Raw genomic sequence first — 27,004 nt, 5'->3', positions numbered from 1 at the left:
AAGCTAAGTTATGGGGTCTTACATTCTTGCAAAGGGTACCCTTCCCAAACCCAGGGGGTTCATCTCAAGCCCCCCACAACAAGAGGAGTTGCCTTCCCACACTGGAAGGAGAGGAGATACAGGTCTGCAGCTGCAGTGGGCACAGAGCTGTATTCATTAAGGTATAAGCAGCCAACTATTTGCTCCTCTCCTCTGAAGCCACAGACAGGAACACAAAGGAAGGCCATTCATTCCCATCTGTATGAGAGCCCACACTTGTTATCTCCGAGGATTAAGGCAGGAAGATGTTGCCAACTCAGTTGCAATGCTGCCGCATGGACAATGTCAAGTTCTCCTACAAAGCTAAACTTGGACTCCCAAGTTAAAGTTTGCACACTTGGGGCACTCTTATGTCCGCAAAAATGTGTAATTAGAAGGGATCTAGCATACTTCCGATTTGTCTCTTTTCTCCATCCGCTCACTCTACAACTTGCCTTCCCCACTCTCCGCCCAAAAACGGATATAGAAGCCTGACTGTGTAACTGGGGAAAATTGGCTCTGCTACCGTAAAAACAGCGTCTGAAGAGCTCCCCCATGGAGGACTACATTTCCCAGCAGGCTCTGAAACCAGTCCCCCTTCAGCCCCTGCAGTCGCCTTCAGGCGAGACGCATGCGCTCTAGAGCCTCCCCGGGGGCCGGCACTCCCGGGAAGCTTCGGTTGAACCAGTTTAAGCTTAAGCAGTTCATAGCTCCTGCTGCTTCCATCCTTGCGGTCCTCCTCCTCTTCCTCCTCCACCCTCACCTCAACCTCCCCCGTCGGGGACCACTGCGAGCTGCGGGTTGCAGCATCTCTTTCAATCGATGCCATGATCAGGCAGGAGCTCTCTTCATCCTATCAGGAGGTACTGGGAAACGAGGCGAAAAGAAGTTTATTTGGGAGACCGGGGAGGTGGGGGAGGGTCGTAGACGTCAACTTCCCTAGCACTAGTTCTAACGGGGAAAATGTGTGTGTGTGTGTGTGTGTGTGTGTGTGTGTGTGTGTGTGTGTGTGTGTGTGCGCGCGCGCGCGCGCGCGCGCCCGGCAGTAGATGAACACTGACTGCAGGAAAATTCGGACTGTGCCCCCACTTGCTGGGACAGCTGTGAAGCCCCAGACCCTAAGGAGTAGTAGTTAAATAACCAGCAGGTGAATGATTCATGCATTTCCAGCACTGTCAGTAATGAAGTCTGACTTGGACTAGGCTGGAACCCCTTGGACTGTCCTAGGGAGCGGGATGTTTGCAACAAGTTCAACTGCCCTTTACTCTTCTGACATCGTGACTAGATGGAGTTGCTGGCATCATCCTTTTCCTTCCAGGTCCTGCGGGCTCATGGCCGGGGTTGGTCAGTAATAATAATGATGATAACACCCAACACCCATGTATGTTATTAACTTTTTGCCGGAGCTTTCACACTCTCCCTCATTGAAGTCACCCACTCACAGAGCTTTAACTACTACCTCTGTGCAGATGATTCCCAAATCCTGTTCATCAGCCCCAGGTCTTTTTCTTGAGCTCCAGTCAGATACATTTCCATCTGCTGGAAGGACGTTTCCAATTTGAGTTGCTCAGTGGAATTGCAAGCTCAACATATCCAAAACCAAACTAATTATCTTCCCCTCCCCCAAACTCGCTCAGCCTTCTAACTTCCCTATTTCCGCCAGTGGCACTACTTTTCTTATAGTCACCCATGCTTGAATCCTCAGTGTCAGTCTTAGACTCTTCCTCCTTTCCTCATCCTCATCCCTTCCCCCATTTATAGTCAGCTTATTGTCAAGACTTCTTAATTCATTCTTCTTCCAAAATGTCTCTTTTTATTGACTTGATTTTTCCATCCCTACTCTCCATATCTATGCTCCTTCTTAACTCACTGTGATGACTTTTTTTTTTTTAACCGTTTCCTTCCATCATAGATTCAATACTGTGTATTGGTTCTAAGGTGGAAGGGCTGTGATGGGTAGGCAATGAGGACCAAGTGACTTGCCCAGGGTCACCCATCTAGAAAGTGTCTGAGGTCAAATTTGAACCTAGAACCCCCTGTCTCTAGGCTTGGCTTTCTATGCACTGAATCACCTAGTTGCCCTCCTCCCCCATAGCCTTTTAACTTTATTCCTATTCTTCAACCTCTCATTCTTCCAATCTAGCCTTCATACTATTGGAAAATTGATTTTCCTAAAAAAGACATCCTGACTTAACTCTGAAGTATACTTTTTATAGTCATAGGCAAGTCCCTTAATTTCTCTGGGTTGTAGACTGCTTGTAAGACTTTAAATTGGAGAAAAAGTAAAGATCAAAGTGGTAGAGGTAATTTCCTTACGGTGGTGTTCCCTGTGCTAGGGAAGTTATAGATTCAGTAGCTGTCCCCATATAGATCTTACAATTTCATTAGTATGTTAAAAAAAACTTCAATAACTGGCTATTACTTCTTTAAAATTTTTTTAATTTTAATTAAAAAACTATTTTTCCACATTTATATTGATTCTTTTTCTTTCCCTCTCCTCTTCCCTCCCCCTCCCAGAACTGACAAGCAATTCCACAGGGCTGTACAAATGTTATCATGGGGGTTAAGTGGCTTGCCCAGAGTCACACAGCTAGGAAGTATCTGAGGCCTCATTTGAACCTAGGACCTCCTGTCTCTAGGCCTGATTTGAACCCCAATACCTCTATACTTCCCATTTGAACCCCAATACCTTCTCTCTTGTTTTTTCAATGCATATATATTCAGTTATAGCCAAATTGGTCTGCTTATTATTCTTTAGGATATATTCCATGGGTTCCAGACTTTACCTGGAATGCATCTTTCTACCTTCCAAAATTCTGCCCATCCTTGAAGGGGGGTAACTTAAATGCTTTGTCTTCAAAGCCTCCAGCTAGAAAGCTGAAAGAAATCTTTGCCTTTTCTAAACTCTCATAGCACATCATCTCCTTATAATGATTTGGTGACATAAATATGGTAGAGTATTATTATCCCTATTTGATAGGCAAAGAAATTGCAATGAAAACAGATTATAAGCGACTTGCCCAACAAAATGCAGCTAGCTAATGGCAGAGCTCCAACTATCACCTAGCTCTGGGTCAGGTTCCTTTCTTTTCCCTTTATTTCATCTTTGTTGTCAGTAGTATTCTACTGGCTACAGAATAATAGCATCTCAGAAGTCTAATTCTAAGCAAAGCCAAAATGTTCTCTGCAGTCATGGTGGCAAATTCTAATAGAAACCTGGGCCATTAAACCTTATGGTTGAAAGTCACAAATTAACACTATCTATGCAGTATTGTATTATTTTGTTAAATGTTTTCTAATTACATTTTAATCTGTTTCTGGCAACACTGGGGGTTGGCAGATTTTGACAGCTCCTGAAGAGCTCCAGTGATGGCAATCTCCACTCCCCCCTCCCCTTAAGCGAATCCACTCCCATTTTGGTTATCTCTAATTAATAGAGTTAGAGTTCCAGACCTGACATCAGGAGTTCCAGTCTGACCTTAGACACTTACGAGCTGTGGGACCCTGGGCATGCCACTTAACTGCCTCAGTTCCTCATCTGAAAAATGATCTGGAGAAGGAAATGGTCAACTGCTCCAGTGTCTTTGCCAAGAAAACTCCCAAAGAGGTCATAAAGAGTTAGATAAGACTGAACAACAGTAACAAAAGTCATCGAATACTACAGATTCAATGTCAAAGATTCAATATCCATTGTAATAAAATAAATATGTCCCACTTACATAGCCTGTCAAAGTTCGTCAAATGCTTTAAGTACATTATCTCATTTCAGTCAATCTGTCAACAAGTACTAAGTATCTACCCTATGCTAGTCACTGCTAAACTGGGGAATTCAGAGGCAAAAATGAAACTGTCTCATCTGCAAGGACCTTAAATTCTATGTCATTTAATCTTCCCCATTCTTTGAGGTAGGTACTATTATTAGTCCCACTTTACAGATGAGGAAATTGAAGATTTAAAGAAGTTAAGAGAGTATCAGTGTCTGAAGTAAGATTCAAATTCAGTCTTTTCTTGACTTCATTCTATCAATAGACCCATGTAAAGAGAATTGCACTGGACTGGGAGCCATGGGATGAACCAACTGATGGAGACATGATTTCTAGGAACTCCCAGTCTAATGGGGTAGATATACCACTGGTCATTGGGAAGATTAGAATTATATGTTCCATTTCAGTTGGATCAAGTTCCTCTTGCTATCTGCAACTATTCATTCATTGAAATATTTTCATTGTTCCTGTAGGGACAAAAAAGAATGGTTAATTGTGGAATCATTTATATTAGTTTTAAGCATCCTTATATTATACAATTTAAATAGAGTTCTAGGTTTGTATGTAGCCAGTTCATGTTCTGAGATTCTTGCCCTTTAATTTATATAGAAGAAAAATGCAATTTGGAGAGCTGTTTTTGCAGCCCTTGCCTTGGGAGAAAATTTAGCTTGGAGTTAGAATATTTGTTGAGTACATATTTCTTTGGGCTTGGGCGATGTGAATGAGTGGGCATGTTTAGAACTTGCTTTATAAAGATATTTATGCAACTTTGTTAGGGTTTGGGATCTAGAAGACTGTGGGAAAGGAAGGTATCTGCTGCCACTCATCAGGTCCTAGAGTGCTACTGTGGTCTTGACCTAAAGAAAAACTCAAACTAAAATATTCTTTAAAGTTCTAGAGATGAAATGTGACATTCCAGATAGGGAACCAGCTGATACATTCTACCTGTATCACCATGGGCAAGTTTTTTAACTCTTGAATGTCCCCTGTTATTATTTGCTTTAAAAATTTTTGTTTGTTTTAAGTTCTTTGCTGTCTCTCATTCCCTCCCCATCCTGCACTAGAGAAGACACCATTGGACCAATATATAAATATATACGCAACATGTATGTGTATGTAAAATTGTATCATGCATACTTGTAGTTGTCAGTTTTTTGTCTGGAGATGGACATTCATAGTTATTCTCCTGATGATATTTTTGTTGCTGTATACATTGTTCTCTTGGTTCTGCTCCTTTTGCTCTTCATTATTTCATGCAATTCTTTCTGTGCTTTTCTAAAATCATCCTACCCACTCATCCATCCATCCATCCATCCATCCATCCATCCATCCATCCATCCTTCCTTCCTTCCTTCCTTCCTTCCTTCCTTCCTTCCTTCTTTCCTTCCTTCCTTCCATCCTTCCTTCCTTCCTTCCATCCTTCCTTCCTTCCTTTCTTCTTTCCTCCCTTCCTTCCTATTAGATACCTAATAACTTTGTGACCTTAGAGGCAACTTGGTGGTGCAATGGGTAGAACTCTGGACCTGGAGTGAGAAAGCCCTGAGTTCAAATCCAGCCTTAGATACTTACCATCTATGTAATGCTGAGCAAGTTAATTAATTTCCATCTGTCTCAGTTTCCTCAGCTGTGAAATGGGGATCATAATAACAGCTACCTCCCAGGATTGTTGTAAAGATCAAATGAGATGTCTGTAAAGCATTTAACATAATATCTAGCACATCCCATGGCTCCCAGGCCCTTAATAAAAATGCTTGTTCACTTCACCCCTTCTTTCTTCTATCTCCCAAGTTACTTAACATCTTAGAGCTCTTGGGAACTCTATAATTTGCCAAACAGGTATTGATATGCATTGATAGATGGAGTTTCCTCACCTCAGAATTCCTTATACCAGTGAAAATGCCAGTCCCCATCCATGTCCTACAAAGAATTTAGTTTGGAGAAGATTTCTGGGGCACAAAATAACTCTTCTAACATTTGAAGAGCTGCCACAAATAAAAAAAAATTAAACTGGCTTTGCATTATTAGTCCAGAAATAGGGCTGGGACCTCTGGGTAGGAGTTTCCAAGAGACAAAATTCAGCTTGATTTAAGAAAGAACTTCTAGCTTCTAGAACTGTCCAACTGTGAAATGATTTGACTTGTGAAGCAGTGAGCTCCTGGTCACTGGAAATATTTAAGCAGAGGCTGTGGCAGAGGACATTCTTGCAAGGAGCAGTCAAGAACAGATGATTTCTAAGGATCCTTCAACTCTTAAGATCCTTTATGACATCAATGAATGATAATATGTGGAGAAGTCTATATGGTGCACTGAGTGGAAAAATCATTGGACTTGGGTGTTAGAAGACAGAGATGGACTATCTGGTGTTTATCAGCCAATCAGGTAGAAAATGAGAATGATAATATTTTATATATCTGCCACAGGGTTAACAAAAAGAACTTTAAAACACCATATAAAAGCCCATTTTTATTGCCAATGCTAGTATCACATATCCCTATTTTATAGTCTTTAAGATTATGAAGTCAGTCAGAGTAGAGTCATCTCCTTGTCCCTTGTCTATAGGACAGGTTCCTTACAGTGTTTAGTACGGACTAAGCAGTGCCTCTGGGAGTCATTGAGACTCTCTCTTTCTCTCTCTCTCTTTCTCTTTCTTTTTCTTCCTCTCCCTCCCTTCCTCCCTCCCTTCTTCCCTCTCTCTCTCTCAAACCCTTAAATATTTTTCTTTAATTTTATGTTTGTTTTTGCTTTTTTTTTTTTTTTAAACCCTTAACTTCTGTGTATTGGCTCCTTGGTGGAAGAGTGGTAAGGGTAGGCAGTGGGGGTCAAGTGACTTGTCCAAGGTCACACAGCTGGGAAGTGTCTGAGGCCTCATTTGAACCTAGGACCTCCCATTTCTAGGCCTGACTCTCAATCCACTGAGCTACCCAGCTGCCCCCCATTTAATTAATTTTTGAGTTTCCAATTCTCTCTCTCCCCATTCAATGAGAAGGCAAGCAATATGATATCAATTATATTGTGAAATCATACAAAGCATTTCCATATTAGCCATATCACAAAAAAGCAAGAAAAACAGAATATTTTACTTTAATTTGCACTCAGAGATGATCAGTTCTCTCTGGAGGTGGATAACATTTTTTCATTATGGATCCTTTGGAATTGTCTTGATCAGAAGAGTTAAGTCTTTCACAGTTGATCATCATTAAAATATTGCTGTTACTGTATTCAATGTTCTCTGGGTTCTGCTCAAATCACATTGCATCAGTTCGTATAAATTCAAGTTTTTCTGAAACTATCCCTTCATCATTTCTTATATGTAGCACAATAGTATTCCATCACAATTGTATGCTATGACTTGTTTAGCCATTCCCCAATACATAGGCATCCCCCAATTCACTAATAATCTTAAAACACTGGCAGAGGAAAGACAAGGAAAAGAGAGGAGAAAAACAATAGAAATGGGGGGAATGGCAATAGAAGGGATGACAGTTTCCAATGACAATAGCAATGTTGCTTTATTGGATTGAAGTAATAAAATATAAATCATAAAGATAAAATAGTAGAGCAGAATGAGTAACAAATACTAATATTCATATAGTGTTTTAAAGCTGACAAAGCACTTTTTCACAATAATAAAGGAGGTTGATAGTGTATTATTCCCATCTTGCAAATGAAAAAACTGAGGCTCAGAGATGAAGTGCCTAGTTCAAGGTTATACCATTAGAGCTAGGAGGAGTCAATACTCGTTTTTCCGGCTACGTGTCCAGTGCTTTTAGGAAAACCTGGGATAGTATAGTGGCAATGGGGGGGGGGGGACCCTGAAAATGAGGCAGGCAGCTTGTGATATGAAAAGTTCCCTATCATTCCTGACTCTTTGCTTTATGTTCTTTCTCTCTTAGCTAAATGAAGATCTGGAACAAGTGATTGAGAATTCAGATAGAGTGGAGGAACAAGAAAGGAGGGACTCCAAAGACAAAGGCTCAGGCATTTTGCCAGGTAAGTTGGGAGGAGAGTACCAGAACAAGGGACAAAGGGGGAGGAAGAGTAGGAATATGGTGGGTTAGGTTAGGATCGAGCTCAGGTGTCTTTGACTCTGGTTTTGGTGTAAAGAGTTTTCAGTGCAGCCTGAAAAAGGCATTGAGAGCAGTGAGAACCCTGCTTGAGATACCTAGAGGCTGGGGAATGTTTCCAAATTGGGGATTCACTTGCCTCTGGTGTCTGGTTGCTGAGCGTGCTCTTCTGTCCCAGATAGGTCTCTTGTTACGGGGCCCAATGAGAGGATCCCTGTTTCCCTATTTCTGAAGTTATGCATATTTAATAAGGTTGTATAGACAAAAGACTCAAAGGAAACGCCATCCCTTCTCTAGCTATTTCTAACACCTGACAGGCTGATCGGTCCCCCAAAGCCATCTGGGGGAAGCTTGATGACCCTGAACCACTTTGTAAAGTATCTAGAAGTTCAGAGGTTTCCTGTTGCCTCCATTCCTGCCAATGGGTTACTCTTCAGAGTACCCTTCTAGACTCAAATACCATTGTTTTGGGGGAGTTGCTGTTATTTCCCCTCCCCTTTAGTTCTTGTTGGGTATCATTCAGTGCCAGGGTTCTTAACCTTCTTTGGGTCATGGACCCCTTGAGTAGTCTGATGAATTCTATTGGACCCCTTCCCAGAATAATGTTTTTCTTTAAAGCATAGATATTTATTTGTGTTTTTATATATGATACAATATAATATTTAACATAATAATATAATACATGTAACTCATTATACATGTGTAATAAATTATAATAAACTTGCTTATTCAAGAAAAACAAATTCTTATACTAAATGCCCCCAAATCCAAAGGATTACAGAAGAAATCAACTATATTGAAATAGTTATTCAGATATTAAAAAGAAAAAAGGCCCATGAATCCCAGGTTAAGAACACCTGGCATAGTGGGAAAGGATCTCAGCTTGTAGTTAGGAGGCCTGGCTTCAGATTTTGTCTCTCGCACTAGCTGTGTGATCAGGACCTTGAACCCTAGTTTCCTTCTCTGTGTGTCTTCCAGGGTTGTTGTAAGAAAAATTACTTTGTAAGCCTTAAAGTGATGTGAGAACATTATCTCTCGGATGGGTACACTTGCAGCCTGCTAGGCAGGTCAGTTGACATGTGATAGTCCTGGCCTGACTTAAGTTTCTGAGTAGGTTTTAAACTATATCTTGATGCAGTCTCTTCTAGTACTTGAATCAGGGAAGGTAATGAACTCGCAAAGTCTATGAAGTCACTGGATTTCATGCAATTAGTCAGGAAGGGCTCTCCATAGGCATCTTCCATTTACTTGCCTGAAGGGAGCAGGAATCCTTGGTTTCCAGGGACCTGAGACTCAGGAGAGAATCACAGAATCACAAAAGCTCCAGGCTGATAGGGACCTCAGAGACCATCTAGTCCTGCACAAGATGAGTAGTCATTCAGCCTTTCCTTGAAGACTTCCAATGAAGACAAATCCACGGTCTTCTGGGACAACTCATTTCACTTTTGCATAGTTCTAATTGTTGGAAACTTTGACTTTAAATTAAACTCCAATAATATATAAATATATATGTATATGTACATATACATATATATATATAATCCAGTGGAATTGCTTGTCAACTCTGAGAGAGGGGAAGGAAAAGAGGAGGGAGAAAACAAGAACCATGGAAAAAAATCTTTTTGATTAAATTAGATTTTAAAGAAATAAAATAAATTAAACTCCAAGTATATAACACCTTTTCCTTATTATTCCCAATACTTTCTTTAGGGCCCACTCTGAATAAGTCTAATTCTCTTTCTTTTAAAAATTGCTCTTCGGGCCGTGTGACCCTGGGCAAGTCACTTGACCCCTATTGCTTACCCTTACCACTCTTCTGCCTTGGAGCCAATACACAGTATTGACTACAAGATGGAAGGTAAGGGTTAAAAAAAAAATTGCTCTTCAAGGGCAGCTGGGTGGTTCAGTGGATTGAGAGCCAGGCCTAGAGATGGGAGGTCTAAATCCAAATCTGGCCTCAGATACTTCCCAGCTGTGTGACCCTGGGCGAGTCACTTAACTCCATTTGCCTAGCCCTTACCCTTCTGTCGTAGAGTTGTTACTAAGACAGAAAGTAAGAGTTAAAAAGAAGAAGGAGAAGAACCCATTAGGCTAATTCCACAAAAGAAATATCTTTCTTTTCTTTTTCTTTTTACTAAAGAAACAGACTAGTCAGGAAGTCATCATAGGAAATTTTAGCGTCTTCTGCCTCTTTTTTTTTTTTTTTTTTTTTTAAAGTTGCTACATTTAACACTCCAGGACACTGTACAAACTGTCAGAGCAGGAAGTGAAGCCCCAGGCTAGCATCTTCTGGTTTCAGCTCTGCTGTGTTATCTAGGAAGTTCCACTAACAGCCAAGATTCTTATTTCCTGCCTTTAGGAGATAAAGGTCTGGTTTATCTCTTTTTTTAAAGAAAAGAGGTAGACCCCTTCAAGATTTTAGTAAGAGCTGGGAGACTTTGAGATCATAGATGGCCTGGGGGTTCCTGGAAGGATGTAAGGTCTTTTGTGAAATGACTGTTTGCTCTCTTTTTTGAAAATAAATTTTAATTATTTCATTAAATATTTCCCAATTATATGTAAACAAATTTTTAAAATTAAATCCATTTATTTATTTATTTTATTTAGAGTATTTTTCCATAGTTGCATGATTCATGTTTTTTCCTCTCCCACCCCCCTCCTATAGCCAATGAGCAATTCCACTGGGTTTTACATGTGTTGTTGATTAAGATCTATTTCCATATTATTAGTATTTGCATTAGGGTGACATCTGCAATCATATCTCCATCAAACCATGTGATCAAGCAGTTGTTTTTCTTCTGTTAAACAAAATTTTTTAACATTTGTTTGTTTTAAATTCTGAGTCCCAAATTCTCTCCCTTTCTCCCATCCACTTTCCTTCTTAAGAAGGCAAACAATTTGATACTGATTGTACATGTGAAGTCATGCAAAACACATTTCCATATTAGCTATGCTGCAAAAGAAAACATAGACCAAAAGCCCCAAGAAAAAGAAAAATTTAAAAAGCATGCTTCAGTCTGCATCAGAGTTCATCAGTTCTCTCTGGAGGTGGATAGCATTTTTCATCATGGGTCCTTTCAAATGGCCTTGTATTTACTTTCAAAATATTCTGAATTTACTTATCTGTGAACATATATTCTACTACCACCCTTTCTCACCAAATAGAATAGTGAACAGTTTCCCTAGCACTTAGAGTGCTTTGCATGTAGTAAGTGATTAATAAATACATGTCAAAACGAATCCATCAATTTGGTTTTTTCTCCCTTTTAACCCTACCGTATATCTTAGATTTCATACTAAGCATTGGTTTCAAGGCAGAAGAACAGTAAAGGATAGGCAATTGGGGTCAAGTGACTTGCCCAGCATCACCCACCTAGAAAGTGTCTGAGACCATATTTGAACCCAGGACCTCCCATCTCTAGGTTTGGTTCTCTATCCAAGTGAGCCACCTTGCTGCCCCAGTTTTTGTTCTTCCTTATTGATATCTTTTAGCGAGCCATCCCTTTGAATAAAGAACAAAAAAAGAGGAAGAAAAATATTCAAAAAAACTAACCAACATAATCAAAAAAGCCTCATGTTCTATGCACTGTTTTACCCCCCTTGTCCTCTACATCTTAAAAAAAAAAAAAAAGCAGTATTTTTTTTTTTGTGGGGACAGTTGCCTTCTCCTATTTCTTCTTTGACTTCAAATTTCATCACTATAATTTTGAAGCATTCAGCTTTGATTTTGTTGGCATTGTTGTTGTTATACTTACATTCTTGTCATTATGTATATCATTTTCCTGGCTCTGGTTTTTTAAATTTCTTTAAGCCTTCCTGTGCTTTATCATAGTGATAGTTTCTTATAGCATAATAATGTTTTTTTATTTGAACAATTTTACTTAATTAATTTAGAATATTTTGCCATGGTTACACGATTTATGTTATTTCCCTCCCCTCCTGCCAACCCCCCTCCCATAGCCAACAAGCAATTCCACTGGGTTTTACGTGTGTAACATAATAATGTTTTAACAATAATAATAATAATTATAGTATTTTACTTTTTTGACACTGATCTAATCCATCCCTCGGTTGGTGGTCATTTGCATTGCTTTTTGCTTTTACAAAAAGTGCTGCTCTCAATATTTTGGTGTATATGGGAAGTTTCTTTTGGTCATGGACTTCTTGGGGTGTATGCCTAGCAGTGTTGAACCTTCAGATTCAAAGGATATGAATATTTTAGCCATTTTTCTTAGCAATTCAATTTTGAATTTTAAAAAATAATTTTTCTTTTTTAATCACTAAGCATTATATAAAATAAGCATTTCCATGTATCCAGTAGGACATGAAACAACAAACTTCTATTAAGTTCTATTTTCCTTTAACTACATAATAAAATAAATAATAAATTTAACATGTACCTTTCAAAATTGCTCCAATCTGTGGTTCTTTCTGGCTTTTTGTTCTCCTTGTTGCATTAAAAAAAAAGAAAACACCTTACCTTTGGTCTTAGAATCTATAATAAATATCATTTCTAAGACAGAAGAGTGATAAGAACTGGGCAGTTGGGGTTAAGTGACTTGCCCAGGGTCACATAGCTAAGAAGTGTTTGAGGTCAGATTTGAACTGGGGACCTTCTCTCTCCAGGCCTGGCACTATAGCCACTGAGTCACCTAGCTGTCTTTCCTCTGTACATTAAAAAAAAAATGCTTTGATGACCCTCTTCTTTTCCTTTTCTTTTTTTTCTCTTTGTCCCCCTGTCCCTAATCCTGCCTCTCCTTCCCACCCTTTCAAAGAAAAAAAAAAAAAGAAACCCCAAACCTGGGTAACAAATATTCAGCAAGTCAATTTAAGAGACATTTGTTGAGTGCCTGCCATATTCATTGCCCTGGGCGAGGTGCTGAGAGAGATAAAAACATGCAGTGCCACGACTGTGATAGCTGCCATCATACATGTAATACTTTAGAGATATGCAGCGTGTGTTACATACATCATCTCACCATCAGATAGGTATGGTCATTGGTGTAATTATCTCCATTTCTCATTTCCCCCATTTTACAGATGAACCTTTATAGCAAAAGGTACAGAGGAGAAGTTCAGAGTAAATATCCAATAGGGAGAACCAGCTATATACCTGTAAGGAGGGGATCCAAACCCAGACCGGCCATGGTGCCATTCTCTATGACCACGTCTCTGGGTCTTGATTTCCTCAACTTTAAAATGAGGAAATTGATCTAGATGTTCTCCTTCGAGCTCTGAGTCTGTATGATTTTACGACTCACGGTGCCTCAATAAATAAGAAGATAGTCCCTGCTAACAAGTAGCCGCGTATGTAATACTCATCAAGGACATGGTCCTGCCCTTGGGCTTTCCTCATGACACTCTTCATATCTCTTCCCTCTGCCCCCACAGGAAAAGGAGATTCATAGCGTCCTTAGTCATCCTCGTCCTAATCAAGAAGCATTTACAGAGCGCTAAGATGCCACCCTTGCTCCTGAGAAACTTTCAGCCTAGTTTGTAGATAGGACATGGCAACAAAAAAGTTCATAACAAGATCAGCTGATAGACTCTCAAGGTGCCAGGATGGACCATAAAATGATACAGGAGTTCATAGGATCACAGACTTAAACTAGGAACCTTCTATCTAGATTACCTAATCTAACTCCTACTTTTTTACAAATGGGGAAACATATGTTAAGTGAATGATTTAGGGTTACACAGCTTAATCAAGAGAACCAAAGAAGGTCATGGAAACCTTCACTGAAGACATTGGACCTGAACTGGACTTTGAAGGATGAATGAGACTTAAACAAATAAAGGAGATAAAATAGTGGAAAAGGGACATTACAAACTGGGACAACCACATATGAAAATATGAGGTGATCCAAATGCCCACTCAAAAAATAAACAAAATAAATATAAAGAGGTGGGCAGAGGCATTGCATTATGGAATTTGGCTATATATCTAGTTTGGCTAGAACTATGTGTGTATTTATCAAGAAGTAGTGAGAAAAAAGCTTGGAAAAGCAGGTAGGGGTCAGGTTCTGGGTGGTCTTGAAGGCAAACTAAGGATGTGGATATATTATCCTGTAATGCTGCAAATAGCATTTTCAAAACTATGTTCCATTTGATGCAAATAAATTCTTCCCCTTTACTGTTATTTTGACTGGATTTGGGGGTCAGGAAGTTCCAATTCAACCTCAGACACTAGCTTTTGTCCCTTAGCAAGTCAGTTATCCTCTATTTCCTCATCTGTAAAAAGAGATTAATAATAGCATCTCCCTTCCAGTTCATGTTTTAAAACACTCTGCAAACTTTAAAGTACTCTACAAATGCCAACTGTTTTTATTTTTTGAAATTCAAACAAAAAAAATCTGGTTTCAAACATGTGAAGTAAAGTAAAAAAAAATTTTTCTTAATTGGCTTTGTCTGTGTCTCCTTTGTTTATCAGCTATCAGGAGATTTTTCTCCATGAGTCCTTGAGTATCATAGCTGATCATTTTGCTGATTAGAGTGCCTAAGTCTTTCAAAGTTCTTTGTTCTTCCAGTTTTGTTCATGTGTAAAATCTCTCACTTCACTCTATGTCGGTTCATACCAGTCTTTCTAGGTTTCTCTGAAACCATCTCCTTCATCATTTCTTACAATAAAATAGTATTCCATCACATTAATATGCGAATTTGTTCAGCCATCTCTCAATTTGTGGCCACTCTCTCAGTTTCCAATTCTTTGCCACCATGAAAAAGAGCTACTATAAATGTTTTTGTGCATATGATCCTTCTCCTCTTTCACTGATTTCTTTGTGGTATAGACCCATAGTAATGGTATTGAACAGTAAGAGAGAATGCACAATTTAATAGCATTGGGGACATAGATCCAAATTGCTTGACCAATTCGTAACTCTACCAACAATGCCTTAACCACTAGCTATTAATATAATTTAAATTAACTAGTGAGAGAAAAACTTGAAAGAGTAGATAGTGGCCAAGTTGTGAGTGGCCTCGAAAGCCAAGCTAAGGATTTGGATGTTATCCTGTAGGATAGTGATGGTGAACCTTTTAGAGATAGAGTGCTGGGCCCCACCCCCACCCTATCCCTGCAGACCAAGTGCCGGGCATGTTCCACCCCAGAGACTGAGTACCATGCCCCTCCCCAGCACCGAGTGTTGGGTGTGACCCCCCCATTACCCCACACAGGGGAGGGAGGAAGCTCTCCCATTGGGCTGTTGGGCAGAGGGTTGAGTGAAGTGAGGAATGTCTTCAGCAAGTATAGAGAGGGGGAGGGGAGTGGCCTAAGCGCTCTGCTCCCCTCCTGCTCTGCCGCCTGTGAGCTGCCCACCTTACCCCTGTGTGCTCCCATTGGCTGCTGGGCAGAGGGATGAGGCATATGAAAAAATATCATCAGGCATGGTGGAGAGGGGGAGGGGAGCAGAGAGTCCCTCTGCCTTTCTAGTAATGAACTGTGGGGTGGGGTGGGGAGGGAGGGCAGCCGTGTGCCCACAGAGAGCCACCTTTGTGTGCCATCTTTGGCACTCCTGCCACAGGTTCACCATCACTGCTGTAGGATCGCATTTCCAGAATTCTGTTCCACATGATATGGAGAATGGGAGCAGTGATCTGTAAGAAATTTTAGTGCTAATGAAATTTTCCCTTGCTAAGATATCATATATAACATAGTAATAACAGTAGCTAAGCATTCTAAATTTTGTAAAACATTTTACTTGTGTTATCTCATTTGATCCTCCCTTGCTCATTTTATAGCTGAGGAAACTGAGACTGATAGAGATTAAGTGATTTATCAACAATCATACAGTAAGTATCTAAGGCTGGATTTGAACGCAGGTCTTTCAGACTCCAAATTCAAACACTTTATCTTCTATGCTACCTAACTAACTAGCTATATATGTGTATATATATATATATATATATCTATGTAAATATATATACATATATAATATATTTATTACATGTGGAAATGTTTTTAATGAAATAGACTTAATTTCTATTTTGGCCTAGACTTTCCTTGATTAGCCCTTCCCTTTGTTCCAAGAATATTCTATTTCTATAAATATATTTCAAACCAAAACATTTTCTGAAGTTACTTTGGTATGGGAAGCATAATAATAATATCTCATATTTATAATATTTCAAGGTTCACAAAGCACTTTTTTCCTTCCCATAATCCCATGAGCTAGGTTGACTGAGGCTCAGAGAGTTCATTCAGCAAGTGGATCTTAGAGCCAGGGTTGACTATAGAACCTTTAACCTCCTGAATCCAAATCGATTGCATTTTAAATACTATATCATGTGGCAACATGCTCAGAATTGTGCTTTAGGAAAAATTTTCCTGGTCACAGTGTACAGAATGTACTTGAGATAGGAAAGATGGGAGGCAGAGAAAATAGTTAGGAGGTTATAGCTTAGTTGTGAGGGCTTCACTTAGAGCTAGTAATGTTTGGAATGGAAAGGACATATTAAAGAGATACAATATAGGAAAAAATAATAGGATTTGGTAACAAACTAAATGTAGAAAAAGGAGGCTTCAAGAGTGATACAAAGGCTTTGACCTTGATTGGTGACTGGTAGTATTATGAGACCACCGAAAGAAATAAAGACGTCCAGAGAGAAAGCTAGCTTTGAGGTAAAGATCATGGGTGCAGTTTTGATACGTTAAGCTTAAGATGACAGTAGCTTATCTAAGTGGAGATGTCTAAAAGGCAGTTGATGGCATTCAACTAAAGTTCAAGAGAAAGATTGGAGCTAGAGATGGAGATTGGGGAATGAATGGGTACAGGCGATCATTGAATCTGAGAGGAGATGAAATCATAAAGGAAGAGAATGTGAGGGAGAAGAGCCTGTGACTGAGCTCTGTGATATGCCTACATTTATGGTACTGAAGGGAGAAAGAAGGAAAGCCAAGAGAGCAAGAGGAGAGGTCATTTCTCACAGGCGCTCTGGGAGAAATTTCAGGGAGAAGTTCACAGTCACATGCTACAAACGTCAAGGAAAATGGACACGAGCCGGGCCATTGCATTTAATAAGTCTTTAGTGACTTCTACTTCCTTGAGAGTAATTTTAGTAAGGTAGAAATAGAAATTAGACTTTAGGAGTTTGAGGAGTGAGTGAGTAGTAATGCAGTGAAGACATGGCTCTAAATTTGGAGAAGTCTGGTTGGGAAGTGAAGACAGATGGAAGAAAATAGAAGATGTGTTGAAGGGGTAGGAACTTTAAGGAGAGGTGTGGGTGGTGGGTGGGGGTAGTGGGTTTTTTTTAAGGTGAGGATTTGTAAGAGGGAGATTTAGGTATTTTATAGATATGTATTTAAAGTGTGGCCGCCAGGAATCAACAATTCAGGTTGATTCCATAATTAAATCAGACCCAAGTCAGCTTCGGGTTAAGGCAGTTTATTTACAATTAGGAAGGTAAAGGTATGGGAATAAAGAGAAAGGGAGAGGCTAGTCCAGGCCTGCAGAGGGCCTGCAGAAGTCAGCCTCACTTACCCACGTGACCATTCAGAGTGGAAGCAGCCTGAGGTCTCAGGAGGTCCTTCAACACCAAGTTCAAAGCGGGAACTCCCTCCACAGGAAGTAACCAACATACTTGAAGAGATAGTGTCTCTCCTCACTTCCCGTGGGTCCGCCTCTAATTCAAGTGGACAAATGGCAGCCTCTACACTGATTTTGGACTGCCCAAAGGGCGGTCCCTTGTTCTTGATTTGTTACTTCTTGTCACGTGTGGGTAACTCGTCCCCCCTCCCCATTAAGAGAGGTGGGGGTGACATCATTTCTATGCCTAGGATGAGTAGGGTTTTGACTATGAATGGGCTAGAGTTAATTCCATTTACACAGGTTTCAGAGTATATTTGCAAACAGAGGGGAGGGACTTTATGGAGAGAGAGAGATTGAAGATCATTGTTAAATAAGAAACACACTAAATACTTACTATATGCCAGGCCCAGTGCTAGGCACTGGGGGATACAAAGAGAAAAAGGAAACAGTCCTACATTACACACATCAGTCTATAAATATGGAGGTTATGTATGAGGAGGGAGAGCACTATGGCAGGGGGAGTTCAGAGAAGGCTTCCTGTAGAAGGTTCTCTGGAGCAGAATTTTGAAGCAAATAAGGGATTCTAATTGGATGGACATGAGATGGGAGAGCATTCCAGGCTTGTGGAGAGCCAATGCGAGGGCATGGGAGCGAGAAGATAAAGTTTCAAGAAAGCCAGTTTTAATGGACTATATAGGAAATGGGGTATTGTATAATAAAGTAGGAAAAACAGTTTGGGGCAAGGGCACGAAGGGTTTAGAAGCTTATTTTTGATCCTAAAGACAATGGTCAACCACTGGAGTTTATTGAGTAGTGAAATAACATGATCAATTTGGGTAATTCACTATGGTTTAGGTAAATCCCTTTAGCGGTGTAATAATTACAATTTAAATTATGAGGCTGTTAGTAGCCTTTTAGTGGCTTTATTATAGCAAAATAGAGGTAGTAAAAAGAGGGAAAAGAATTCCTTCAGTTAAGTGAGCAGAGCACAGAGCCAGAGACCCACACCTGCCACACCTTACCCAAAGCAAAGCTCAAGCTCCCAAAAAAGAGCCCCGCGAAGTGGGTCTCAGCCAAATTTATCTCCCCAGGCCCTTAAAAGGATGCTGGGAATTTAGCTCAGGGGTAGCAGATTTTCCGCCTTCACAGCAGCCATACCAAGGATGGATCAGAGCCAAGAGAGACTTGGGGTAGGGAGACATCTAGGAGGCTGCCTCAAAAGTCTAAGCAAAAGGGGATGAGGGCCTGAATGGAGGTAGTGACTGGGGGAGTAGACAGAAGGACACAGATTTCAGAGATAACATGGAGGTAGAAATATCAAGCTTGGCAGCTAGTTAGATATTTGTGGCGAGAGAATGGGGAGTCAAGTGTGATGATAGAAGAGAGACGGGAGACGACTGCAGCGTGATGCCAGGAGTCTGTCCCTCCCTCCTCTCGCTAGTCCCCCCCTGACCGTGGTGTCAGAGTGTGGCATTGAAATGGCCGGCTGGGACTACAAGAGGTCAGAAGGAAGCTGTTGGCTGGGGGCAGAGGAAGAGGATTTGATGTTGAGGACAAACAGGAGGTTCATTAGGTGGGAGAGGCAGAAAGTTTTGAGCTTGTGGCTAGAGAGTGAGAGCTCTCAGTTTCTTCCTTCATTGATTTATTCAACAAGTTCATGAAATGCCTTTTCCATGATGGGCACTTGCTAGATGCTGAGGATACAAAGACAAGCACATAGCAGGTCCTGCCATAAAGGCAATTACATTTTGTTAGAGTGAAAGCTCTAGATAAATAAATATGAAACAACTTGGGATGGGGCTAGGGAGGAGAACACTTGCAATTATCATGATAATCGTCATGTAAGAGGGCTTGAGTTATACCTTGAAAGAAACTGGGAATCCTATGAAATGGGGGTGAGGAGTGAGAGCATTCTGGTCATGGAGGGTGGACTTTCTGTGTGCTCAGCTCTCTGGGACATAGCACAGGTAATGGGAACTGCAAGTAAGCCAGTTTGGTTGGCTGGCACATAGAGTACACGAAGAAGAATAATTCATGTGCAGGAATCATGGAACAGTAGCTTGGGGTCACAGTGTGACAAGTTTTCCCAGGCAAATAAATTTTATCTCCAAGGTAGGAGGGCAGCCATTGGAGTTTCTTGAACAGGAGGCTGGAAACTCAGTTGTTCCAGGTATTGAGGAACTCTCTAGTATGACTGTCCCATGGGTAGCTAAAGTAGGGTAGAGATGAATAATAATGATGATGATAATAATCCACTTTTTTTTAGGTTTATCAGGTACTTTCCTCACAACAATGGTATGAGATAGGTAGTTCTAGTTTTCTTATCCTCATTTTACAGATGAGTAAACTAAGCCTTGAAGAGGTTGTTTGGTCACAGAGCTAGTACTAGAACCAGAATTTGAACCTAAGATCTGGCCTTTCCACTGGCCCATTCAGGTTAAAGAATGACTGTCATTGATGTGGTTTTTGAAGCTTCAAAGAATGGTGCCAGGAAAAGGGAGAGTATGAGAGAAGGAAAGCCTCAGGTGGGAAGAGGTCATTCAGCAGAGCTGCTTTTTGGTTCACCCTATCCTCTAAATCATGAGTGAATGAACGTCATCCAAGAATGGAGACCACTGTTGATGCCTCTAGGAAAGGAAACTTGGGGGGCCTCCTCCACTTCTTTTGGCATAGATATTCTGGGCAAAGACCATTTCATCCCTTAGTTTTTCCAAAACAACATTATAATTCTCTCTCTCTTGATGAAACTTTACCAGGCAACTAGGGGAAAATAGGAAAAACAAAACAAAATACAGAAGTGTAGGCATGGTCCAGTTTGTAGAGCATAAAGATCTTATCATAATTATGTTGGATTCTGGCTGGTAGAGTTATGTGCTCTGTGTCCCTTCCTATCTCTTTTCATCTGCATTCTAATCAGATTTCTGTTGCTTTTATTTTTAATAATAGGCACAGAGTGTATGTCGCCATTTTGATTTTGTTTTCTTTGATCCATATCAGTTTATTTCCCCATATTTCATTTTCTTTCACATTTATTATTTTAAAAATAATATTCTGTTATATTAATGTCACAATTAATTCCATCCTTCCCAGTGATTGGTCATAAGGGTTATTTCCAGTTTTTCTCATATAATTGAAGTTATTATATGAATTTTTATGTAAATCATTTATTTCCCTTTACATAACATTTTTGGAGCTAGTCCTGGTAGTGAGATCACTTACTCAAAAGGCATAATTTTGTAACTCATTGCCAGATTGCTTTTAAAAAGATTGCATGAATTCATAGTTCTACCAACAATCTAATAGCATGCCATGATCCCTCTGATGTTGAATTTTATTGTTCTTAACTATTTTTGCTAATGTTGTACTGTTAAGTGGTACCTCATTTTATTTTCATATAAATTTCTCTGGTTGTTACCAAAAAATCCAAACAGTTTTTCTAGTGATTAACAATAGATATTACTCTTGCAAATGTGTATCTCTTAAAGATTCCAGAGATCAAGTTTCTGCCAAATATAGTATAGCCACTATACCTTTTTTTTTTTTTTTGCTTAGTCTCTTTTCATTTTGGATAAGTCGCTTATTAAACAAATCATTTTATTTTTTTATGTAATCTGATTCATCTGTCATGTTTCCAAAATTATTTTCCATTCATTTTACAGATGAGAATTTTCCTTCATTCCACCACTAACATGAAAAAAATCATTCCTTTCTCTTACAATTAAAAAAATAGCTCATTGATCCAATTTCAACATGTTCTGTGAGATTTTACTTTGGTTATGATTCCTTTCCCCAATGTTTTATACTATTTTACTTATTAAACACTGATTTGTAATATTCTCTACACCATTAAGAGCTAAGATTTCGGGATAAGTAGCTACTGGATCTAATTATGCATTATTTAATATATTCCATTCTTTTTTTCTTATTCAGTGTAAATTTTCTTGGTTGGTCAGTTTTCCTGAGGCGTATTCACCATTGCTAAGGCTGACTTTTCCCTTAAGCAAGATTCATTGGATTGTAATAGGATTAGAGTCAGAGAAAGGACCAATGTATTCTTTTATCCAAGCTCTTAAGACTAAGGAGAGGGGAAATTATTTAACTAAGGTCATACAGTTATAAGTAGCAGGTTGGGATTTGAACGGTAATCCTTTGACTCCAGATGTGGTGTCCTTTCCATACTACCTGTAGAAGGTGAGCTCCTTGACCTCTCCCCTGATATGTCACTCTGGGGCCCTCCAGGGGAATTATTTTCCAAAATCCCTTCATCACAGGTTTGGCATATCCAAAATGCCTTGACTGCCATAATTATAGATAGCCTACATCAGTGATGGTGAACCTTTTAGAGATGGAGTGCTGGCCTGCTCCCGCCCATCCCCCCAGACTGAGCACTGTGCCTCTCTCCCCCCACATGCTGGGTATGCCCCCCCCTTACCCAGCACAGGGGAGGGAGAAAGCGCTCCCATTAGGCTGCTGGGCAGAGGGGTGGGTGAAGTGAGGAATGCCCCCAGCAAATATAGAGAAGGGGAGGGGAGTAATCCAAGTGCTCCACTCTCCTCTAGCTCTGCTGCCTGTGAGCTGCCCACCTTACCCCCTGTGCACTCCCATTGGGCTGCTGGGCAGAGAGGTAGAGATGTGAAGAAATGTCCTCAGGCGAGGGGGAGAGGAGCAGCTCCACAACAGTCCCTCTGCCTTTCTAGTAAGGAACTCTGGGGGCAGGGAGGAGAGTAGGCAAGTGCCACAGAGAGTGCTCTGTGTGCCATCTTTGGCACCCGTGCCATAGGTTCACCATCACTGGCCTACACCACTGATTCTTTTCATCTGTAAGTACAGGGCAAAGGTAAGAGTTTCAGTCCTTTTAAGGACTAGTTATTGCCCAAAGGGGATGCCCTTTGACTTAGCAATAATACTACTAGGTCCGTATCCCAAAGAGATCAAAGAAAGGGAAAAGGACCCACTTGCACAAAGATATTTATAGCAGCTCTTTTTGTGGGGGCAAAGAACTGGAAACTGAAGGAATGGCCATCCATTGGGAAATGGCTGAACAAGTTGTAGTATATGACTCTAATGGAATGCTATTGTGCCGTAAGAAATGACAAACAGGATATTCATTTAAAAAACCTGGACTTATAGGAAGTGACGCTGAGTGAAGTGAGCAGAACCAGGAGAATGTTGTGCACAGTAACAGCATTAATGTATGATGCTCAACTCTAAATGACTTGACTTTTAGCAGCAATGCGAGTCTCCAAGACAATGCCAAGAGACTCATGATGCAAAGGGCTCTCCTCCACTCCAGAAGGAACTGGAGGAGTTCGAATGCAGATTCAAGCAAACCCATTCAGTAGAAGCAATATGTGTCTTCTTGACATGATGAACGTGGAAGTATATATTGCATGATTTTAAAGGGGGGGGCTGGTTCCCTTTCTTCATTTTGAATAGTCCTAGGTCACCCCTCTGATCCCAGACCACCAACTCCTAAATGTCATTTCTCACAAGAGGAACCAGAGGAGCGAGTACAGATGTATCTGGGCTGCGGATCCCTAACGCAGGGAAGGTGACTCACCATTCAGGTCTCACAATTTGGAGGGTCTTTTTCTGCATGTGAGGGACACGGTTTTCATGATTCCTTTGTTGTTTTCCAGTCCTAGATAGTGAATCTGTCATCAGCACCATCCGTTTCAGCAAGGCCTGCCTAAAGAATGTGTTTTCAGTGCTGTTAATCTTCATTTACCTGCTGCTCATGGCTGTGGCTGTCTTCTTGGTCTACCAGACCATCACTGATTTCCGGGAGAAGCTCAAGCACCCAGTCATGTCCGTCTCCTATAAGGAAGTAGACCGTTATGACGCCCCAGGTGAGACGCGCTCCCAACCCTGGTCCCCAGGTGTGTCTTTTAGACACCAGCTCTAAATCCAAATATTGTTGAACTGAAAGATCTTTAAAGCACTAGATTCCACAGTGTTCTTTAATGAGTGCACAAGAAGGGAACTTGGGTGGAAGGAGCATTGAACTTGGTTTCAGATCTGAGCCCCGTTACTATTCCAGCAGTGCCCCCTTATCTGGGGTTTTGCTTTCTGTGGTTTCAGTTACCCTTGGACGGGGCGGGTGAAAGTGGGCAAAGGTCTCCTCTTTCTGAGCCAAAGGGCCACCCGAGGTCTGTCCACCCCAGCGGAGAGCTCCTCCGTTCTTCTCTTTCACTTGGAGAATGTTTTCATTTTTTATGTGTAGGGAGGGCCGGGGGAGGAGACGTTGGGAGCAGAGAGGAGGGGAGGGAGAGAGCACAATTCTATATAGTACAGTTAACACAGATGTTAAAAGTTAAAGTGAGGGGCAACTAGAGCACAGTGGAGTTGGGAGGACCCAGGTTCAAATCTGGTCTCAGATACTTCCCAACTGTGTGACCCTGGACAAATCATGTAACCTCAGTTGCCTACCCCTTGCTGCATTTTTGTCTTAGAAATGATACTAAGACAGAAGGCAAGAGTTTAAAAAAAAGGTTAAATCAAGAACTGTTTGTATAAAGTTGGGTTTCAAGCATCCCCTGGGGGTCTTAAAACATATCCCCATGAATAAGGGGGTATGTTATACAGTACTGTATAATGCTGTACAATGTACTTTATTATGACCGCATTTAATGTTAGTAATGTTTAACTTATCAACTAAATTTTATTATATGTATGGATATGCAAGAAAATCATGTTATATATAAGGTTGGCATGTGGTTGCTTATTTCCATGGTTTTAGCCATCCAGAATAGGTCTTGGAAGGTAGCAACAAAGATGCTGGGGCTCTCCTGTACTTACTCTTTTATATCCTGCCTGTATGATTTGGGGCAAGTCACATCCTCAGTTTCCTCATCTGTAAAATGAGATGATTGCACTCTCTGTGATCTCTAAGGCTCCTTCTAGCTTTAAATCCCATGGTCCTAGGTGTATCTGAGTTATAGGGATGTGGATTTCTGTGTTGTTCTTTGTTCAAAGTTCAGGCTAGCCTCCGTCTCCCAAGAGAAGGTGAAAGGATTCAAGGAACGCCTCTTTGTATTCTAGACGATTGGGGATAAGGCAGTAGGGAAAGGAGTTGATGGTAGAAGGGAAACCTGACCTGTGTCAATATACTGAAAGTGGAATGCAAGTATAGTATATAAAGGAGGAAAGGAAGAAAGACCACTGTACACTTTGAACTAAAAACACATTTGGGACTTTCCTTGAATAGGAGAGAGGAAATATTACTGCTTCACTTTTTAAAAAATCCTTACCTCCTCCTGTCTTAAAACCAATACTGTCTATTGATTCCAAGGCAGAAGAGTGGTAAGGGCTAGGCAATGGGGGTTAAGTGACTTGCCCAGGGTCACACAGCTCAGAAGTGTCTGAGACTAGATTTGAACTCAGGACCTCCCATCTCTGGGCCTTGCTTTCAATCCACTGAGTCACCCAGCTGCCCCTTAGTGCTTTACTTCTAAGGAATGATGATTAGAGTAGAGCCACAATTGCTGTCAGGTAAGGTCATCCAGTAAGGGTGAGAGGAAGAAGAGAAGAGAGTTATGGTGGTCAGTGACGCTTTGATCAAGGGTACAGAGGCAGTTTCTAATGATCAGCTGTAGAGTTCTGCTGCTTACCTCTCTGTAAGACATTAAAAAAACTCCACAAGAACCCTCCCAAGACTTCTCAGAATAGATTTCTACTGTCTACTTCTGGGGATTCATGAGAGCAAAAATGCTGCCGGAAGGATCCTGGAAAGCAGTGCCAAGATTTACAAAGTTTTGGACCAGAGAATGAAAATCAGAGGAGTTCAGCAGGTGTTTTCATTGCTGCTCACCACTGAAGACAAGGCATGCAGCAAAAAAATAAAATCTGATATGGAAAGCAAACAGGCCAAGATAATGATTTCTGTAAATGAGATTTAGGTACAATAGGCTACTAGCCAAAAAAAAAAAAAAAGTTAAAAAGAAATAAATACGAAATTGTTGGGAGAAGTTGGGGGAAATTGGGAAAGACTTCATGTAGAAAATGATACTTGAGCTGTGTCTTGAAGGAAGGGAGAGTGTAGGTGATGGGGGAGTATAATCTAGATATGGGGGTTAGAATTAGAAGAGAGAGTGCCACATGTTAGGAACAGAGAGAAGGCAAAATAGGCTAGATTAAGGTGGGAATGATAGTTGGGACCAGACTGTGAAAAGCTTTACAAGGAAAAGATAGGAATTTCTGTCCTATCCTTGGGGTATTAGGGAGCCACTGGAAAAAAAGAGCAGTCAATAACTTTTACACATATTTTGATGACAATTTTTTCCTTCAAAAGATGAGGGAACAGGGGGTAGCTAGGTGGCTCAGTGGATTGAAGGCCAGACCGACAGTCCTGGGTTCAGATCTGGCCTCAGACACTTCCTAACTGTGTGACTCTGGGCAAATCATTTAACCCGCATTGCCAAGCCCTTACCGCTCTTCTGCCTCGGAACCAGTACACAGTGCTGATTCTAAGACAGATGACAAGGGTTAAAAAAAAAGTGAAGCAGTAATATTTCCTCCTCAGGACATCTAGCTCTCTCCTGTTTAAGGATTAACTAACAAGGAGGAGATTCCATTCTAGATATGAATCTCACTATTAACTTTTCTCTCCTATACTAACTAGATACCTTGAACTCTGCCTCTGCAATCCTTTGGGCTCTGCTGCTTGAACTCTCACTCCGTGTTGTCCAGAAGCAGGCTGTGTCCATTCCCTCCTTCATCACCCTTTTTATGCCTTCTTTCCCTCCCTAGAACGTAAGCTCCCCGAGGACGAGGAACTGTTTGGCTTTCTTGTAGTGGTTATTTAATCATTTTCAGTTGTGTCTGATTCTTATGACCCTGTTCGAGCTTTTCTTGGTGAAGATCCCGGAGCAGTTTGCCATTTCCTTCTCCGGCTCATTTTATAGATGAAGAAACTGAGATGAATAGGGCGAAGTGACCTGTCCAGGGTCAAATAGCTAGCAAGTGTCTGAGGCCAGATTTGAACTCAGAAAGATGAGACTTCTTGATTCCAGACTCGGTGTCATAGCCATTGTGCCATCTAGCTGCCCCTCCTTAGTACTTATTAAGTGCTTAATAAATGGTTTATCTACCCATCTGGCATATGCAGTGGGACTCCGCCTCTGTGCTGGACTCTCTCTCTCTTTTTATTTTGAAAATATGATTTAATATTAATATTAAAGTTTATTAATATCAAGTCAATATTTATTTATTTTTTGTTATTTTTAATTTTAACTAAATTTTAATATTTATTAATAGTTTACTAATTTTTATTTTGAAAATATGATTTAATATTAATACTAAAGTTTATTAATATCAAGTCAATATTTATTTATTTTTTGTTATTTTTAATTTTAACTAAATTTTAATATTTATTAATAGTTTACTAATTTTTATTTTGAAAATATGATTTAATATTAATACTAAAGTTTATTAATATCAAGTCAATATTTATTTATTTTTTGTTATTTTTAATTTTAACTAAATTTTAATATTTATTAATAGTTTACTAATTTTTATTTTGAAAATATGATTTAATATTAATACTAAAGTTTATTAATATCAAGTCAATATTTATTTATTTTTTGTTATTTTTAATTTTAACTAAATTTTAATATTTATTAATAGTTTACTAATT

General features: G+C 40.2%; 1 protein-coding gene across 1 annotated transcript in view; it reads left to right on the top strand.

Annotated features, from left to right (window-relative positions):
* Nucleotides 1–649: 649 nt before the first annotated feature.
* PACC1 (proton activated chloride channel 1) overlaps nt 650–27,004 on the top strand; it is a 43,306-nt gene continuing 16,951 nt past the window's right edge. The window contains 4 exon segments of the mRNA XM_044674094.1: nt 650–771; nt 773–881; nt 7,676–7,772; nt 23,010–23,219. Coding sequence (XP_044530029.1) covers nt 650–771; nt 773–881; nt 7,676–7,772; nt 23,010–23,219 — 538 coding nt within the window.

The sequence above is a fragment of the Gracilinanus agilis genome, chromosome 4 (genome assembly GCF_016433145.1).
Source record: "Gracilinanus agilis isolate LMUSP501 chromosome 4, AgileGrace, whole genome shotgun sequence".
NCBI lineage: Eukaryota > Metazoa > Chordata > Mammalia > Didelphimorphia > Didelphidae > Gracilinanus > Gracilinanus agilis.
This window is presented reverse-complemented; position numbering and strand designations above follow the sequence as displayed.